Below are 20,376 nucleotides of genomic sequence, written 5' to 3' on the forward strand. Positions count from 1 at the left end.
AAAATGATCCATTTCTATTGATAGAAAATCAGTTACATACAACTATTAAACGTTTATATGTCAAGTGACAAATAATTCCCTAGTATGATTGTCTAATTAAAAATAGTCTCGTTAAATGTATTTTAGCCCTCATAATTAGGCCATTTACGGCAGTTCACAGTAAGTGAATTTCTGTGCCCTCTAAGATTTAGACCGATAAAAGAGTGATGTCTCATTTAGAATCAATTGCTACACTTTATTACAAGGAACATAAAAGAGGACATTTAAAAGACATTGAAAAATGACCAACAAAACACTGAAAAAACAAACAGATAAAAGGACTATCCTATAGCAGAGGCTAAGATCTTGCATGTCTTGTCTATACTAGCATGCCTTGCCCACCTTAAGACTCTTCCCTGATGGGCGTACATCCAGAGAAAAAGCTGTTCTGGAAGCTAGTAAGGACTCGTTTTTTCTTCTTCAAGAAGCTGGCCGTGTTCCTCTCTTCATCCTCCTCATCTTCCTCTTCCTCGACAGAGACACTCTTCCTCACAAGCTATAAGAACACAGCAAGGAAGATCGTCTTTTCAGCACAATAAGGACATGATCTGAAAACCCCAATACGCACCTAAGATGCAGCTTTGTGCAAAAGAATACCACCACAAAAGATTCAACCATAACACTACCAAAGGCATAATTAAGCTTAAACAGTGATGTGTGATGAGTCTGTTACGGGTATGTCACCGCCCTGATGTGTTATTGGTATAGAGGAGCCTACCTTGGTGGGAGTGACACAGGGTGGTTTAAAGAACGTGGCGTCCCCAGGGCTAATGGCCGTGGGGTCTTGAGGAATAGAAACTAAATCTTTGGACCCATCGTCGGTGACCTCGCTGGAGTCCTGATTTTAGGAAGAGAGGAAAATGATTAAGAAAAATAAAATGCACAAACAATGAAATATTCTCCCACTAGTGAATGTAGGGAGCCTATGGTATACAGATATCTGACAACAGATGGACAATTTTAACTTACTATACTGGACGCCTGGTTATCCATGTTGCGACACTTCTCATGGTCACACTGGCAGTTCTCCCCACAGCTCATCTTTCCCTTACGGCACCGGCACAGCTTGTTGCCACAGCGACCCTTACAGGCACACTGAAGGAAGAGGAATACAGATGTGAAAACTCATTTAACATTACAAATACATAAGAATAGTGATCTGATGATCTCTAAACAACTAACAGTGTTGCCCCGGTCTCACTAAATGATTTCCTATACATCACGTCTGTTCTCACCCCTGTAGCCTTGGGTTTTTTGACATTGGAGCTCTTTCTGTTCCGGCCGCTCTCATTCTTCTCAGGGCACCACTCAACCTCCTCTGACTCTGAGGGAGACTCTAGCTCCTCCATGTCAATGGCCATCTTCAGGGGAGCCCTGGCTGTAGTGAAACGCCGGCCTTTAGGCTGCAGGAGGTAAAGAACACCAGCCGTGAGATGGTGCAATCTCTTAGCACTGGTCTAAGTCAGGGTCATCTTCCCCTAGGTTCGAACGGGGGACATTTCCACTCTAACAGTTGGATATCAAACAGACTGGTGAGGAAGCGTGCCAGTGGCTTACCTTACGCGGGATGTACTCAAAGGAGTCATCTGGGGACTGAGTGGATGATGGCAGTAGGTTGTTGATCTTTTTCCCACTGGCCAACTGGAGCAGTGTTAGTTTCTGAAAACAGAGCAAAAGTTGCTTGACATGGACAGTTTCAACAAATAGTAGACAAATGTTTAGAATTGTAATAACCTGTGCTTTTAGCACCTAGGGTGTGAGAAAAGCACTTTACAAATTACATGAATTAATATTAGGTTACATGTAGATTAGGTTTTGGCGATATATCGTTTATACCGTTGGTGTTTTGAAATACCGACGGTATCATTTTAAATACCTTACATTATTTAAAGAAAATAAACATTTGGGGTTGGGGGCACCCACGCTTTGCGGGGGCTGCCTGCTACGCCACTGCTTATAAGTACACTCACGAGCCAGTTCATTACGTACACCCATCTAGTACCAGGTTCAACTCCCCCCCTTTGCCTCCAGAACTACCTGAATTCTTCGGGCCATGTGTTCTACAGGTTGGAAACGTTACACATGGATGTTGGTCCATGCTGATGCAATGGCATCACGCAGTTACTGCAGATTGGGCTCCCGAGTGGCGCAGCAGTCTAAGGCACTGCATCTCAGTGCTAGAGGCATCACTATAGACCCTGGTTTGATTCCAGGCTGTATCACAACCGCCGGTGAATAGGAGTCCCATAGGGTGGCGCACAATTGGCCCAGCGTTGTCCGGGTTTGGCCGGGGTAGGCCATCATTGCAAATAAGAATTTGTTCTTAACTGAATTACCTAGTCAAATAATAAAATTAAAAGATTGGACGCCAGTACACCAGCCTGTACTGTTTACATTAGGCAGGATAGGTCCATGGGCTCATGCTGCTTACGCCAAATCCTGACTATACCATTCGCATGACGCAAAACAAACTGGGGTTTTTCTGACCAGGCAAAGATTTTCCACTCCTAAATTGTCCAGTGTTGGTGATCGCCTGCCCACTGTAGCTGCTTCTTCTTGTTGTTTTTAGCTGATAGGAGTGGAACCTGGTGTGGTCGTCTGCTGCAATAGCCCATCCGTGACCAGGATAGACAAGCTGTGCGTTCCAAGATGCCGTTCTGCACACCACTGTTATTTGTCTGTTTGTGGCCCGCCTGTTAGCGTGCACGATTCTTGCCATTCTCCTTCGACCGCTGTCGTCAAAGAGCTGTGCCCACAGGACTGCCGCTGACTGGATGGTTTTTGTTTGTCACACCATTCTCGGTAAACCCTAGACACTGTCGTGCTTGAAAAGCCCAGGAAGCCGGTTGTTTCTGAGATGCTGGATCTGGAGCATGGCACCGGCTATCATACCACGCTCACAGTCGCTTAGGTCACCCGTTCTCCACGTTCTAACGAACAGTAACTGCATGTCTCGATGCCTGCATTATATAGCAAACCACAGCCACGTGACTCATCCATTTTCGTGAACGGGATTGTGTACCTAATAAACAAACATGCTCGACTCCACCTTATATAAACTTTAAAAATCGGGTTTGGATCTTTGTATATAATGAAAAGAACAGTAATAGGACAGCACTCCGGTAAACAAAAGTAAATTGACATTAGTATTGCCGCACGAACGTGTCAGGTATGAGCCCTTCCTCAGCGTGCAAGGCAATGGCAATCAATGTCACGACAACAAGACTTCACAGGTGGGCATAATTTTAAATTCAGTCAGTATAGGCCCAATTAAGAGATCCCAGCAGAGGGAGCTGTGGGGGAAACATGAAAAGCAAATAAAGATGGACGCACAATACAAATACCTAATATCTGGCCTGTGAGTGTTTAAGTTAAGTATAACTATAAGAAATCTGAGATGTGAAATAAATGATATCCAGCTCAGGGCTACAGCAATGCATTTGGTTTGCTAACTGGATCAAGATCCCTATTGCCTAAATTGTTTTGTGCGTACTTCTGGTAATACCGTAGACCCCAGTATAGTACAGAAACAGTATGACTGTATGAAAATCTGGATACCACCCAACTCTACTGTAGACCTTTGTTGTTGTACATACTTTAAAGTGTTCTATTGTCCTTGCACATGCTCATCTGGGCATTTACCTGTTTGTATTGTTCATTTTCATCCATCAGCCTCTGGTTTTGCTCATTCAATTCCCGCATCTTTTCAATCTCATCCTCCTGTTGAGACAGGCATTGAATTAGGAGCGGGGTTAGAATACCTATATTCACCCTGATCAGTCTGACAGAGTTTTGTCTAAAACACAACACTTTGAGTTGAACTTGAAGTCAAATCAACCTGCTTGGATAATGAGGATTAATAGCAGAAACAAGTCCATAAGCACATAAATAGACCTGACTGTATGACCCTGATGAACATTCCTCCAGAATGTCAGTGTGCACAGTAGCTGAGAGGACAGTGTGACAGACCTGGAACTTGAGGCGCTGCAGAAGCTCCCGCTCTCTTTTTGAAGTCTCCTCCTCCTGTTTTTTCTCCACTGACTTGCTCTCCTTGCTCTGCAGCTGACCCAGGAGGTACAGGACCTTGTCCTGGTGCATCTGCTCCAGCTCCACCAGGTGGTGCTGGTGCTCCATGTCCATGGTAGACATCAGTTTCCTCTCGTCACACAGTGTCTTCTGCAGGTCCAGCACGTTGCTTTTCTCCTGCTTTAGCTCGCTCTCCAGCGTAGAACTGGTCGTTTTGGCAGACACCAACTGCGGAGGCGGTGATATTAATTGTAAGTTGCTCTGGATAAGAGCATATGCTAAAAGACAAATGTCAAATGACATTTTGGGTTGCCATGTATTTTGTCAATAAACATTAGCTTACAAGGTAGGCTAATAGGCAGAGAATGACATTCTTTTCAAGACAATGACATTTTTTTAGACTAATAAGCTTGCAGTTCAACAATACGCAAATAAGCTCATGTCTTACCTCTGACATGAGGACCTTGAGGGCACACTTGGCCTCCACCATAGTAGTGATGTTGTCCCAGCGTTGCTTCAAGCGCCCCTCATTGTCTGCATCCAGAACCTTCTGTTGTAGGTCAGCTATCTGGGCACTCCTAGGAGGAAAACCATGGAACATTACATGTGAATGTTTGTCTATAAAAATACACATGAATGAGCTGGCGGGATTTTCCACGCACCGACAGAACAGAGACGCTGCGTCTGGTAAGACGAGGGGTGGGGGTGTGTGTCTATTTGTCAATAACAGCTGGTGTGCGATGTCTAATATTAAAGAAGTCTCGAGGTATTGCTCGCCTGAGGTAGAGTACATTATGATAAGCTGTAGACCACACTATCTACCAAGAGAGTTCTCATCTATATTATTTGTAGCCGTCTATTTACCACCACAGACCGATGCTGGCACTAAGACCGCACTCAACCAACTCTATCAGGCCATAAACAAAGAAGAAAATGCTCATCCAGAAGCAGCGCTCCTAGTGGCCGGGGACTTTATTGGGCAAACTTAAATCCATTTTACCTAACTTCTACCAGCATATGCAACCACAAAATATATATTTTTTTAAAACAAAGTTTTTTTTTTTTTTTTTTTAAACAACTCTAAACCACCTTTACCCCACACAGAGATGCATACAAAGCTCTCCCCCGCCCTCCATTTGGCAAATCTGACCATAATTCTATCATCCCGATTCCTGCTTACAAGCAAAAACTAAATAAAGAAGTGCCAGTGATCAGATGACGCGGATGCTACAGGACTGTTTTGCTAGCACAGACTGGAATATGTTCCGGGATTCATCCAATGGCATTGAGGAGTATACCACCTCCGTCATCCGCTTCATCAATAACTGCATCGACAACATCGTCCTCACAGTGACCGTACGTACATATCCCAACCAGAAACCATGGATTACAGGCAACATCTGCATCGAGCTAAAGGCCAGAGCTGCGGATTTCAAGGAGCGGGACACTAATCTGGATGCTTACAAGAAATCCCGCAATGCCCTCGGATGAACCATCAAAACAGGCAAAGCGTCAATACAGGATTAAGATGGATTCAAACTACACCGGCTCTGACGCTCGTCGGATGTGGCAGGGCTTGAAAACTATTACAGATTACAAAGGGAAACCCGGACGTGAGCTGCCCAGTGACGCAAGCCCACCAGACGAGCTAAATGCCTTTAATGCTCACTTCGAGGCAAGCAACACTGAAGCATGCATCAGAGCACCAGCTGTTATGGATGACTGTGTGATAACGCTCTCGGCAGCCGATGTGAGTAAGACCTTTAAACAGGTCAACATTCACAAAGCCACAGGGCCAGACGGATTACCAGGACATGTAATCAAAGCATGCATGGACCAACTGGCAAGTGTCTTCACTGACATTTTCAACCTCTCCCTGACCGAGTATGTAATACCTACATGTTTCAAGCAGACCACCATTGTCCCTGTGCCCAAGGAAGCGAAGGTAACCTGCCTAAATGATTACCGCCCCGTGAAAGGCTAGTCATGGCTCACATCAACAGCATCCTCCTGGATACCCTACACCCACTCCAATTCCCATACCGCCCAAACAGATCCACAGATGACGTAATCTCAATCGCACTTCACACTGCCCTTTCCCACCTGGACAAAAGGAACACCTATGTGAGAATGCTGTTCATTGACTACAGCTCAGCGTTCAACACCATAGTGCCCACGAAGCTCATCACTAAGCTAAGGACCCTGGGACTAAATACCTCCCTCTACAACAGGATCCTGGACTTCCTGACGGGCCACCCCCAGGTGGTAAGGGCAGGCAAGAACACGTCTGCCACGCTGATCCTCAACACTGGGGCCCCTCAGGGGTGTGTACTCAGTCCCCTCCTGTACTCCCTGTTCACACACACGACTGCGTGGCCAAACACGATTCCAACACCATTAAATTTGCTGATGATACAACAGTGGTAGGCCTGATCACCGACAAGACAGCCTATAGGGAGGAGGTCAGAGACCTAGCCCTGTGGTGCCAGGACAACAACCTCTCCCTCAATGTGAGCAAGACAAAGGAGCTGATTGGGGACTACAGGAATAGGTGGGCCGAACAGGCCCCCATTAACATCAACGGGGCAGAAGTGGAGCAGGTTGAGAGCTTCAAGTTCCTTGGTGTCCACATCACCAATGAACTATCATGGTCCAAACACACCAAGACAGTCACGAAGAGGGCACGACAACACCTTTACCTCCTCAGGAGACTGAAAATATTTGGCATGGGTTCCCAGATCCTCAAAATGTTCTACAGCTGCGCCATCGAGAGCATCCTAACTGGTTGCATCACTGCCTGGTACGGCAACTGCTCGGCCTCCGACCGCAAGTCACTACAAAGGGTAGTGCGTACGGCCCAGTACATCACTGGGGAAAAGCTTCCTGCCATCCAGGACCTATATACTAGGCGGTGTGACAGGAAGGCCCAAAAAAAATGGTCAAAGACTCAAGTCATAGACTGCTCTCTCTGCTACTGCATGGCAAGTGGTACCGGAGCACCAAGTCTAGGTCCAAAAGGCTCCTTAACAGCTTCTACCCCCAAGCCATAAGACTGCTGAACAATTATTTACATTGACCCCCCTTTGTTGTTACTCGCTGTTTATTATCTTTGCATAGTCACTTCACCCTTACCTACATGTACAAATTACCTTGACTAACCTGTACCCCCGCACATTGACTCGGTACCAGTACCCCCTGTAAAAAGCCTCGTAATTGTTATTTTATTGTGTAACTTAGCATTTTTTTTTTTAGAACTCTTCTTAAAACTGCACTGATGGATAAGGGCTTTATAAGTAACCATTTCACAGTAGGGTCTACACAAATAAAGTTTGATTTTCCTGCCCAAATTTAAATACTTTCTCACATATCATTACTCTGTTCTAAAGGACTTGCGTTTGGCAGCCGTCACAATATCCTATCAACAGGAATTAAGGAAAGAACAGATGGGGAAGGCGTATGCTTTGGAAGGTGTGAAAAGCTTTGGAGCAAAGCCTCACTATGACAACATTTCTCCAGGAAAGCCAAGGGGAGGTAGGCCAGGAATTCACAATGACAGTGCAAAAATGCATAGCAATGCAATGCAACTGAAAGACAAATTATGTGGATGCCTTTCACGTCAGTAGAGTCATGTAATAAAATCAAAACGCATTAGCAGTAAGGTGAGGTCAATGTTTAGTGTTTGGATAGAAGGAATCCCTCAACTGCAGGAAGTAATATAGGTCAATGCTTAGGTTAAAAGGAATCCCTCAGCTGCAGGAAGTAATATAGGTCAACGTTTAGGTTAGAAGGAATCCCTCAGCTGCGGGAAGTAATATAGGTCAATTTTTAGGTTAGAAGGAATCCCTCAGCTGCAGGAAGTAATATAGGTCAACGTTTAGGTTAGAAGGAATCCCTCAGCTGCGGGAAGTAATATAGGTCAATGTTTAAGTTAGAAGGAATCCCTCAGCTGCAGGAGGTAATAAGTACGTTTTGTACTAGTCAGACTCACCTGAGGTTTATCTCTGTCCCCAGATTGTCCACCTGTTTGCTGAGAGACACCTCCAGCTCTCCCTGGCTCTCCAGCTCTGAGATGATGAGGGTCCGACGCTGTGGGAGTAGAGCAAGAGAGAAAGGGGAGAGAAAACACAGTAAAAACTGTTAAAAGGGGAATGGAAACACTTCAGGAAGTAAAGCTAAGCAAAGAGATGTATTCTGTCCTCTAATACTAAACAATATGCATTTAACATCTATTTTTAGGGTTTTGATATTGAATGTTTATTAGGAGGTATGGGTAGCGGCATCTTGAATTGCTATAGAAACAACTGACGCCAATGCGTCATTGGCAGGATTGAGCAAATTGTGAGTTTCGGCAGGGGACTGAAAGTGAATGCTTCCACCGCGAGGCGCCTTGCCTCCACTGGACCTGAAAGGGTTCTCATAACTTTGACAGCTTTGTCACTGAGATAAGGACAACAACATTAAGGTAAGAAACTGTATTCAATTTGTTTTTATGTTGGTAATTATAGTATTTTTTCAGATTGTCTTTTTATCAGTCAGTCAAAACGAGGAAAGGTAGCGAGCTAGCCATCTACTTGACTATGCACTTCTCTTGTCTTTTTTACATTAAATGTTGTCTTTGATAACTGTACAAAATCAAATGCTCATACTATCAGTTTGAAGAGCATTTGTCATTGGTATAGCTAAGAGCTAAAATGAACTGGCTAGAGCCTGATTCTACAGTAGCTGATAGCCAGCCACCCACAAGAGGGCTGCAGCAGGATTGATATTTTACCAGTCAAAAAGTATGATACCCATATAATCATTAGTTAGCTAGATATTTCATTAGGTATCTGTTTATCTATGACTCCTAAAAATAATTAGGCTGGTAGTCAGCTCAGGCTGGTAGCTTGGTAACAAGCCTAAATCATCCTGTTCTAACTGCTAATGACTTATTATTGTTATGTACTATTAGACCTTTACATACTTTATATTAGCTCCCTCCCCCTCTAGCTTAGACCTTCATGAGGAGGACCACCCTGTAGACATGTCACCTGTGCACCAGGAAGTCAATAGAAGCTGTCCCAACAGTGTCAATGGCAGACAGGACAACATGCTGCGGAGGCTGCAGACAGGGCTGAGGGACAGTCACACCCTCACAGCCTAGTTGAACCTAGGTGAACTTCAATGTACTGCAGGACTACTCTAGAAATTGTTGGCTTTGTTAGAGGAAAGATAGGAGGAAATGGCATGGTTTGTTTGTGTTGCACCAGAATGCAAGGGCAAGCAGTTATGCATCGCAGGGGACCAATTATTTTTGTGATGAAATTATTTTATTAAATGTGACTCATTGCAGACATAGGCACTAGTAAACATACTCCTAATCTTCACCCAGTAGTTCAGCTGGTAACTAGTAATTTCACCTCACCTGTATGCTTTTAAATTTGTTCCCATTTTGACTCTTCGAGGGGGGTTAAAATGTATGCCTTAATCCTTCTTGTAATTCCAATTTGAGATGTAACTTGATTTTGTTTTCAGGTTTGAATGAGATGTATTCCCCTCAATAAAGGTACTTAAATAATGTTCTTGACTTATTAATATTACCTTGGTGTCTTTCCTTATCATATGTAAAATCAAATGCACTTGTAATGTTTTGGTGGAGATATGTAGTTAATATACAATCCAGATAGGTTTCTGATAACGGAACATTCCTTAGAATTCTAGAAAAATGCCACATTCACTAAAACAGCTGTAACTCATTCACAATAAAAGGTATTACTATTCTGATTTTAGATTTTCAATCCTTGTAAAATAAGGAAGACTTAACATGCTCAGTTTTTCCTCCATCGTCATTAGGAAGTTATGTAAATAGCATATGTTTAGGGGACAAAAGCCTAGATTTTCCACAGGTATTTATTCTTGACTGATTACCATTTGATTCATGTGGTGCTATTATATGTCATATCATTTGAAATGGCTGTTTCTCAGCTTTTAAACTATGTATCATGTTTTCATATATGGTTAGACATTAGCTAAATTTGCTCATTAATGCACGCAGAGTTCATGGTCTTTGAGACAGTTTTTGGAAATCCTGCCAGTGTTGCAACAATGCCAATCTGGCAATTTAGTTAGCTGGTGTTCTAAAGCCTAGTGTTTCCATTCCCCTTGAACTAACTCCTGTAGAAAAACAGAGAAGCATCATTTCCTCATATAGCCTAGCAGTGGAAATTTCCACTGACACCTCATTTAGTAAAAGCTCAGATTGTCATTGATCTTTTTAAGACAAGGACTCCACTTACCCTGACTTTGGCAGCAGGCCGCTCCCCGGCCTCCATCTGTTGTTTGAGTTGGGAGATCTCCTCTGCCAGGATCTTCCTGTCCTCCAGCAGGTCCTGCAGGTGGCGCCGCGCCTCCCCTGTGCTCACCATCACCTCCACCTCGTTCAGGAGCCAGGTCTGCCCACACATTCAGGTAACAGCATACATTACTCAGTCATTCATACACAGTGACAGTACTAGGGTTGCAAAATTACACAACCTTTCAATAAATTCCCTGGTTTCCCTCCGTATTCCACAAATCATAAAACCAGGATTTTTGAAAAACATGGAATTTATTGAAATTTCACAACCCTAGGCAGCACATTTAAACCACACACAATCACTTAGACCACAGCATGCACATAACACATTATGGCAATCAGTTCCTTTCTTGCAAACCAGGACCCCCTAAAAATCGCTGATCAATTAATTCACAGTACACAAACAGAACCAAACAAATATAGTTGACCAGACCTTCACTCTCCCAGCTGCTCCCTCCATCCCTCTGTAATGGATATCCTTCCGTTTCTCTGCCACCTCACTCCTCTTCTGCAGGGCATCCTTCAGACGCTTATTGGCTGCTGCGGCCTGAAGGAGAACACCTGTAGAGTTAGAACTACCGCTCACCACAGTTCCAGCTAACAACAATTAAAGAATTGACACAAAACATGTTTTCCTGGTCGATTAGGCCCAGTGGTGGAAAAAGTATCCAATTGTCATACTTGAGTAAAAGATACCTTAATAGAAAGTCACCCAGTAAAATCCTACTTGAGTAAAAGTATTTGGTTTTAAATATACTTAAGTATCAAAAGTAAATGTAATTGCTAAAACATACTTAAGTATCGAAAGTAAAAGTATAAATCATTTCAAATTCCTTATATAAAGCAAACCAGACAGCACCATTCTTGTTTTTTTTTTTAATTTACAGATAGCCAGGGGCATGCTCCAACACTCAGACATCATTTACAAACAAAGCATTTGTGTTTATTGAGTCTGCCAGATCAGAGGCAGTAGATGACCAGGCATGTTCTCTTGATAAGTGCGTGAATTAGACCATTTTCCTGTCCTGCTAAGCATTCAAAATGTAATGAGTACATTTTGGTGTCAGGGAAAATGCATGGAGTAAAAAGTAACATTTTATTTAGGAATGTAATGAAGTAAAAATAAAAAAGTGGTCAAAAATATAAATAGTAAAGTACAGATACCCCAAAAAACTACTTAAGTAGTACTTTCAAGAATTTTTACACCACTGAATAGACCCAGGCCTCACCTCCTCAGTTTTACGACGCAGGACATTAGCCTGCTTCTGGAAGTCACTCTCAAGCTTTACCATCTGAAACTGACGTTTACGGTCCTGAGAGAGGTGAGAAATGTATTGTTATTGAAAAATACTAAATCAATCATCTAAACCACATGGAAATGAAAGTGGTGAACAGTGTGCCTTATCTATGGACTGGTGAGTCCACCACAGAGTCGCTCCCACACATCACACACACACCTTCTCCTTGAGCTGAAGCACCTCCTTGTCCTTCTTGTTCTTCCACACTCTGAACTTCTCAGAGTCCTCCTTCATCTGCCTCATCAGCTGTACACGCTGACTCTTCATAGCCTAAAGGGAAAGAGAGCAGACAATCAGAGAAGCCATCAACAACCTCGTCTTAGAGTACCATCATTAGATCACATTCAACCATTTCATTTCAAAAGCCCACTGACTGATCAGATCCAGACTGAAAGCCTCTCATTGTCCTGAAAAACAGTGCCCATTAGTTCAGAGTAACTGGTATATCCACAGCTCACAGTATCCCCGCGGTGTCATGACAGTGACACACCAGAGGCAAGCACCCGGTCATACCTGGATCTCATGGTTGAGCTTGGCCACGCTGCGAACAGAGGACTCTTTGACCTTGAGGAGTTTGGACTGCTCCTGGAGCTTCTTCTTCATGTCTGTGATCTGAGCCTCCAGCTCTTGCAGACGCTTCCTCCGTTGCTCACTCAGCCTGGAGAAAGATGGAGAGAGAGAGAGGGAGAAAGACAGAAGGAAATGAGATTGATGATTCCATTCTACTGCAGAGAAATGCTTATACTAAACGTAAAGTTCTGTTACACACCAAGCTCGTGGCTATCAAAGAGGGAAACTCGTGACAGATAACTATCATATGAATTGACTACACACCCTGAACATAAAGACGCTATTGAAATACTTAGTCTTACTTAGCCTGATTGACATCCTTCTTGGCAGACTGGAGAGCCTGGATGAGGTCCTCCTTTTCCTTCTGCAGAGAGCCCACTGATGTCTGCAGGCTCTTGATGTTATTCTAGAGGGGAACCGTTAATGAGGAGTTTAGATTAAAAAGCTGCTCCAACAGTTCAGTTTGAAACCTTCCCAGTGGATAAGAATCAAAGTGCTGTGCTGGTGTTGCCCTCCCGTTTCAGCCCTCTGAACCTCCTTAACAGCCACCCATATTTTCTCTCCAGTCTCATCTCCAGCCCTACCTGGTGTTCCGTCTGCATAGGCTCCAGGTGGCTGTCGTTCTGGCACATCTTCCTGACAAACTCCTCCTTCAGAGCCAGAACGTTGTTGAGCTCAATCAACTCCTTGGACATCTGGGCCTGACGCAGGGCATGCTGGGTAGTGAAGGCCTCTGAAGAGTTCTTGTCAGCAGCAGCCTGTGAAGAGATGTATGCTTGTTTGTATGGTAACAAAAACACACCTGTTGTACAAAAGGTAAAAACACACAACAATTCTATAGAATCGGTGAAAATACAATAATCCCAAAACACCTGCACAGAATCAGATACATGTCAGGAAGAGTAAATCTGCAGCAGAAGCATTCTGCATTAGAGGAGTGGTTCTAGATGACCAGACTTACTGAAGGAGAGCCATCAGTTGGGGTCCCGCTGCCACTCCCTGGCCCATCAGAGCTCTCCTCTCCTTCAGCCCCACAGTCTGCAGCCAACGCCTCAATGGATGCAGCAAGGCCAGCACTCTCATCCTGGAGGAAAAGAGCAGACATTATTACCCAGACAGGATGCAGACCAGCTTCTTATGGGGAAGGGAACTAAAATATCCAGCCATTCAAACATTGACACATGCAATGTGTACAATGACACAGAATAAATCAAGTGTCCTTTATCCTTATGACTAGCATGATCAATAAGGTTATGACATAGCACAGAAACAGCTTAGCTACTATGAAATTCAGGGGGAAAATGCTTTGCTTGCTGAACACAGAGGACTGAATGGAGTCTGTAATGAATCAGTAGATCCAGCCTTGTGAGCGCTCCCTCGTCTGGCCGTACCTGGAGCTGCAGGATGACGTGCTGCAGATTCTGGATCACTTCCACATTCTCCTTCAGCTCCTGGTCCTCCAGAGTCTCCATCACCCTCTGCAGGTCCACCTTACACCTAAATGATAAGCCTTGTGTTTTAACACAAATCATTATGGTGCCAATTACCTAATCAGACAATGGGCACAGCACATGAAATTTAAATGTTTACAGCGTAGTCCTTAGAGTCTCCTATCCACAGCGACGTACAGTTTGTGCGTTCATCTTAAGATAGCTAGGTGGGACAACCACATATCACAGTCATAGTAAGGAAACTTTTCCTCAAAAAAGTAGCCATCAGAAAAGTCAGAGCTCGTAGGGGGGGGATCAAGTGCGAGTGTTAGTTCACAAAAACACGCTCAGACTTACGCTGCATGCTGCCTCAACTCTTCCAGTTTGCTTTGCAGCTTCTCATTTGCTTGATCTGTCTGTGGGTGGGGTGACAAAAAGGATGGCACACGTGACGAACATGGTAATAACTCCAAATATCTTTCCAAAGATGAATAACTAAAAAGGAAAATGATATGTTTAAGGATGGTCAGTGAGCGTTGCTATGTGATGTTGGCATGGCCTGCAGTATGACAGAGCCAGTCCTAGACTAGTGCAGGCCCTCATCCTCACCATGATGATCCTCTCAAGCATCAGGGCAGTCTGGCCAGCTGCCTCGCTCAGCGCGCGGCTCAGCTTGTTATTCTCATCCTGTAGGGTACGGGTCCGCTCCAGGATCTTAGACACGTTCTCCGCTGGCTCAGACCTTTTCAGAGAACAAATGTTCCCAGTACGGATGTTCAGTCATCATAGGTTGACAGACTCCTTGGCTCAATAGATGGAGAGGACGACATATAGTCTGGTCCAGGATTATTGGCACCATTGATAAGGATGTGCAAAAAGACTATAAAATAATCAAAATACTGAGCTATATTATATACAAAAAAACAACAAAGAAACAAGGGGGAAATTATACACTGCTCAAAAAAATAAAGGGAACACTTAAACAACACAATGTAACACCAAGTCAATCACACTTCTGTGAAATCAAACTGTCCACTTAGGAAGCAACACTGATTGACAAATTTCACATGCTGTTGTGCAAATGGAATAGACAACAGGTGGAAATTATAGGCAATTAGCAAGACACCCCCAATAAAGGAGTGGTTCTCCAGGTGGGGACCACAGACCACTTCTCAGTTCCTATGCTTCCTGGCTGATGTTTTGGTCACTTTTGAATGCTGGCAGTGCTTTCACTCTAGTGGTAGCATGAGACGGAGTCTACAACCCACACAAGTGGCTCAGGTAGTGCAGCTCATCCAGGATGGCACATCAATGCGAGCTGTGGCAAGAAGGTTTGCTGTGTCTGTCAGCGTAGTGTCCAGAGCATGGAGGCGCTACCAGGAGACAGGCCAGTACATCAGGAGACGTGGAGGAAGCCGTAGGAGGGCAACAACCCAGCAGCAGGACCGCTACCTCCACCTTTGTGCAAGGAGGAGCAGGAGGAACACTGCCAGAGCCCTGCAAAATGACCTCCAGCAGGCCACAAATGTGCATGTGTCTGCTCAAACGGTCAGAAACAGACTCCATGAGGGTGGTATGAGGGCCCGACGTCCACAGGTGGGGGTTGTGCTTACAGCCCAACACCATGCAGGACGTTTGGCATTTGCCAGAGAACACCAAGATTGGCAAATTCGCCATTGGCGCCCTGTGCTCTTCACAGATGAAAGCAGGTTCACAATGAGCACGTGACAGTCTGGAGACGCCGTGGAGAACGTTCTGCTGCCTGCAACATCCTCCAGCGTGACCGGTTTGGCAGTGGGTCAGTCATGGTGTGGGGTGGCATTTCTTTGGGGGGGCCGCACAGCCCTCCATGTGCTCGCCAGAGGTAGCCTGACTGCCATTAGTTACCGAGATGAGATCCTCAGACCCCTTGTGGAGACCATATGCTGGTGCGGTTGGCCCTGGGTTCCTCCTAATGCAAGACAATGCTAGACCTCATGTGGCTGGAGTGTGTCAGCAGTTCCTGCAAGAGGAAGGCATTGATGCTATGGACTGGCCCGCCCGTTCCCCAGACCTGAATCCAATTGAGCACATCTGGGACATCATGTCTCGCTCCATCCACCAACGCCACGTTGCACCACAGACTGTCCAGGAGTTGGCGGATGCTTTAGTCCAGGTCTGGGAGGAGATCCCTCAGGAGACCATCCGCCACCTCATCAGGAGCATGCCCAGGCGTTGTAGGGAGGTCATACAGGCACGTGGAGGCCACACACACTACTGAGCCTCATTTTGACTTGTTTTAAGGACATTACATCAAAGTTGGATCAGCCTGTAGTGTGGTTTTCCACTTTAATTTTGAGTGTGACTCCAAATCCAGACCTCCATGGGTTGATAAATTGGATTTCCATTGATTATTTTTGTGTGATTTTGTTGTCAGCACATTCAACTATGTAAAGAAAAAGTATTTAATAAGATCATTTCTTTCATTCAGATCTAGGATGTGTTGTTTAAGTGTTCCCTGTATTTTTTTTAGCAGTATATTATTTGATAGTAACACAATTACTCTGAAACATTTTGTAAAAGAAAAAAAATAACCAAATATAAAAAAGGGGAAGAAAACACCCGTTTTCCTTGTTATCCTTCGTCTGTGCTTATGGACTGCCCTCTTCAATTCAAACCAGTTTTTAATGGGGTTCAAGTCCAGAGACTGAGATGACCATTGCAAAATGTTTATTTTGTGGTCAATTAACCATTTATTTGTGGAACAAAGTGGTCTCTAATCTCAAAAAACATTTTAGAAAAAGGCTCAGTGTCATTATCCTCCCAAAGGGAGTACTGAAAACAGGGATGCCAATCATTTTCACCCCCATCTTTGTTTGTTTGTATTACTTGTTAAACAAAATATTTTTCTCTGTGCATGCAATATAGCCCAGTATTGTATTATTTATTTATTTTATTTGCTGATCGTTATCAAGGGAGCAAATAACTTTACACCTGACTGCATCTTAGTTGGGGAAATTATCCCAAAATAAATAGCATAGTAATTACCCAGAAAGCACTGGTGCCACACCTCCACGTGCATGCAGAAGCATCACCTGTAACTCCTGGACCTGTGTTCAAAAGAGGAAACGTTCCCATCAAAACAATGGACACTTAAAATCATGTCCACTTCAACACACAAATTGTACGGTCACTCAGTAAGGTGGTCACTACCTGCTGCTTCAGACGTTTCATTTCAGCAGCTCGAGGGTCCACGTTGACGACAGGTTTGTTTTTTATCTTGCGGGCTCTGTCAGCGTAACGCAACGTGTTGATGGTCTCCTCTATGTTGGAGTCTGCAGGGCTGATGCAGGCGATCATCAAGGTGTGGCTGTTACCTCCCAATGAATCTGAAGGAGAGCAGTATTTATTATTTAACCCCCACTTTAAAACATGAAGTCTTTGTATAATATATATACAACCGATTCAGTCTCTAAATCTAAGAAAAACATGCTAGATTTTAATGAATGCTTGTTGTGTTGAATGCCTTAGGGCAGGGATGGACAACGGATGGGGGTGGGGGCCACAAAATCTGAAATCATCATGAGCGGCCGCAGGGGCTCACAGATCTGCGTAACCACATCCACATATGCAGTAAAGCCGGCACTGCTTTGACGTTTGCAGAGAACGACAGGGTGTTGTCGATGGTCACACCAAGGTTCTTTGCACTCTGGGAGTTGGACAAAGTGGAGTTGTCAACCGTGATGTAGGCCAGTTGCCCTTGTCTGCCTAAGGGTATATAACTTGACTGCTCCCTCAGTCATCTCTTGACTGCTCCCTCAGTCATCTCTTGACTGCTCACTCAGTCATCTCTTGACTGCTCCCTCAGTCATCTCTTGACTGCTCCCTCAGTCATCTCTTGACTGCTCCCTCAGTCATCTCTTGACTGCTCCCTCAGTCATCTCTTGACTGCTCCCTCAGTCATCTCTTGACTGCTCTTTCAGTCATCTGACTACCACAAGGTCTTGTACCACATGACACCATCTTTGTTATGTTAGGCTGCATTGTACTTATAAGCAAATCCTAAATTGATACTGGACCCAGAAAGAGCCTATGGGCGGTAATCCTGGGATTTGGACTGCCCAAACACAGTTAGTGTCAATAACGTCTAGATCCATCCATTTGAGCACTCACCCTGCAGCAGTCTGGTTAGTTTAGAGTCCCTGTAGGGCACAAAGCCGGTGCCTTTCTTGCTCTCGTCACCGAGGGCGCTGATCACGTTGCCCAGGGAGAGCAGGCCTCGGTTGATGCTGATGCCTGGAGCAGACAGGATGAAAGCAGAGAATCAATAAGACTCTGATACTGAACTAAATCAAACATTGAATTTGAACTGGGACTGTCATTTAAAACACGTAGATTGTGCTAATAATTGACCATAACAATACTAAAGTAAACAGATTAATACAGTCAGTGAAAGCTTGTTATATAAAGGATTAGCTTCTGGTAATCAACTCACCTTCCTTCAGACGATCTCCCTCAGCTTTGGTCTTTTTCTGTCTCTCAGAGCCAGCCAGATCCACCAGATGTAGTTTTGACACCACATTGTCAGATCTAAAACACACATTTGGAAACAAAAAGGAAGAACGGAGGACAAATCAACTTGCAGACAAACTTAAATAAAGTGAATTGAATTATCTATATCAAGAGATATTTGTCTATTAACAATATTTATGCTCCGCTCCGTGTATCCGATCCATCCGATCCGAACTGCAACGTTTCCTCGAAGAACATTAGAAGGTGAGATCTATGGGAGAAAGCAAGAGACTGACTTGTCTGTCCCCCTGCGCTGCTCCAGGGTGATGGTGAATATTGCGTGGGAGCGAGACGAGGCAGCATTCATCGCAGTAGAGCCCACAGTGCGGGCTGAGTTCCCCAGCTCCAAGCAGCCTACCATCTCATGGGCAGACATCACCTGTCTCTCAGTCAGGCCCACAATCTAAGATGGGGAGGGAGATGGAGAATGGATTAAAACAAACGGTCCATTTAAACACATTAAGGCAACATGTTCAACGTTACAGACAGTTCACTCACCTTTATGCCCTCTTTGGGGTCCTCCCGAATGTTGATGGTTGATGGTTTATCTTTGGATGCCGATGGACAGAGCAAGTCCAGGATCTCTTCATTGTATATCTATGGCAAATAAAATGTAGACATAATGTTACAGAAAAACACGCACAGGATACTTCCAGAACCAAAGAGATGTATTTCTTCATTAAATCAGTATACTCGCTTTTTTAGCATTTACAACTCCCTGTTTTGATTTTCTGAGAAGAGGAATGGAAAAGATTTTGTCTGCTATTACAATCAAACTATGGCTTTGTGTTATGACAATCAAATAATAAAAATAAGAGGTTCCCACACACCTCCAGATAAGACACTATAAGAGAGATTTCACAATCTGTATGCTTCTCCCTTTCCTGGAAGATCATTCTGACCACCCTGGGGATGACTCCAACGGTGGGCTCATTCTCCTGGGCCGAGGTGTAGGTTCCTCCCATAGAAAAGGTCTTCCCTGAACCAGTCTGTCCATATGCAAGCACGGTAGCGTGATAGCCTTAAAAGATAAGTAGAAACATACAGCTGATTGATCCCATCCCATTTTGTCAGCTTACTGGTTTTATGGGTAACACTGTGTGAAAGTAAAAGGTTTGTCTTCCATACCTTTAAAAAGACCACACAATAATGGTGAAACAGCACTGTTGAAGACTTCCTCTTGTTCAGTTGTAGGATCAAATACATAATCGTATGTGAACGCCTTTTCAGTTCCAACAACCACCTGCAAGAGAAATTAATTATATTAGAAAATTATTTTATTTATGTAGCTAGGTATGAAATCGGATACATAAAACATCAGGATAAGTGCTTTGTCTTTGTGGCATAGATTGCTGACCTGTGGCTCCCCTGGCACGAAAGTGAGACAGGTCTGGCAACCCTCGTTGATTTCTTTAGCAACCAAAGGTCGACACCGCAGGGCAACCCGCACAGGGATCGACTTATCATCCTCCTTTGTCATGCTTCGAAATCAGGTGATTGACAGATCCAAAACAGGAGTGTGTGAAGGTGGCCAATTCTTTAAAGCAATGTTGTCATTGGAAGATTTGCACATAGGAAATGTATTTTGTGAAAGCCATTTTAGCCTCATTGTGATTCTATTCACAACCGACCAAACCCCTCTGATAATAGTACGGACCGCGGCTGTTTGTGTTAGCCAGCACACTTAGCTAGCTACAGTACCTGTCTAGTTAACGTTAACTTGACTATATCATCGGGCTAGCTAACCCCCATGACTCATGCCATACCCATCCAAATACATGTAGTAGATAGCTAAGGAGGACGGTCACTTACCTTTGGGTCTGACAAGACGTTGGTCTTCACCCCTGCAATGAGCTGAACAGTGGCTAGCTAACGTTAGCTAAAATGTGTGTGCCTTTAGCTTGCTAAACGTTTCTAAAAAAAATATAATTCAGACGATAGAATAACAATTGTCAGTTCATAAATCGCATATAACCACACACCAGTTGTCGTAAGAAATCTAAACTGAACGTTTGATTATTGTTATCTCAAAAGAGAATTTCGGTCGGTGCCCGCCACTTTCAAATGTTCTGCCCCGCCTCCACTACGCGTTTTGCGTCGCAGAGTTGCTGTCATTCGCCTGTTTCTC

General features: G+C 44.2%; 1 protein-coding gene across 2 annotated transcripts; it reads right to left on the bottom strand.

The window, feature by feature from the left end:
* Positions 1-214: 214 nt before the first annotated feature.
* On the bottom strand, positions 215-20,333 carry kif4 (kinesin family member 4). Of its 2 annotated transcripts, none has more exons than XM_014129164.3 (30): positions 20,061-20,333; positions 19,606-19,729; positions 19,377-19,491; positions 19,079-19,269; positions 18,747-18,845; positions 18,485-18,651; positions 18,172-18,266; positions 17,850-17,972; positions 16,890-17,065; positions 16,725-16,786; positions 14,307-14,439; positions 14,055-14,113; positions 13,659-13,764; positions 13,229-13,351; positions 12,852-13,025; positions 12,570-12,673; positions 12,211-12,355; positions 11,857-11,967; positions 11,629-11,712; positions 10,833-10,946; positions 10,341-10,496; positions 8,054-8,151; positions 4,514-4,643; positions 4,009-4,293; positions 3,682-3,759; positions 1,597-1,698; positions 1,275-1,442; positions 1,009-1,134; positions 758-877; positions 215-535 (listed from the first exon to the last, which is right to left on the bottom strand). In XM_014129164.3, exons 2-30 carry the CDS (start codon positions 19,726-19,728, stop codon positions 383-385), a joined length of 3,720 nt encoding a protein of 1,239 aa, XP_013984639.1. In that variant the 5' UTR covers position 19,729; positions 20,061-20,333; the 3' UTR covers positions 215-382. The 2 variants fall into 2 exon arrangements, with proteins under 2 accessions (XP_013984639.1, XP_045545985.1); XM_045690029.1 differs by having other exon boundaries at positions 19,606-19,785; positions 20,061-20,323.
* Positions 20,334-20,376: the final 43 nt, after the last annotated feature.

Source organism: Salmo salar, chromosome 11 (assembly GCF_965601325.2).
Source record: "Salmo salar chromosome 11, fSalSal1, whole genome shotgun sequence".
In the NCBI taxonomy this organism is placed as follows: domain Eukaryota; kingdom Metazoa; phylum Chordata; class Actinopteri; order Salmoniformes; family Salmonidae; genus Salmo; species Salmo salar.

Excerpts from the sequence above, each read along its gene's own strand:
- kif4 (XM_014129164.3), bottom strand. The coding sequence starts at position 19,728 with ATGACAAAGGAGGATGATAAGTCGATCCCTGTGCGGGTTGCCCTGCGG. Across the intron at positions 18,652-18,746 it reads ACCCCAAAGAGGGCATAAAG|ATTGTGGGCCTGACTGAGAG; the intron begins GTGAGTGAACTG and ends TCCCCATCTTAG. Across the intron at positions 3,760-4,008 it reads TGCAGCGCCTCAAGTTCCAG|GAGGATGAGATTGAAAAGAT; the intron begins GTCTGTCACACT and ends CTGTCTCAACAG.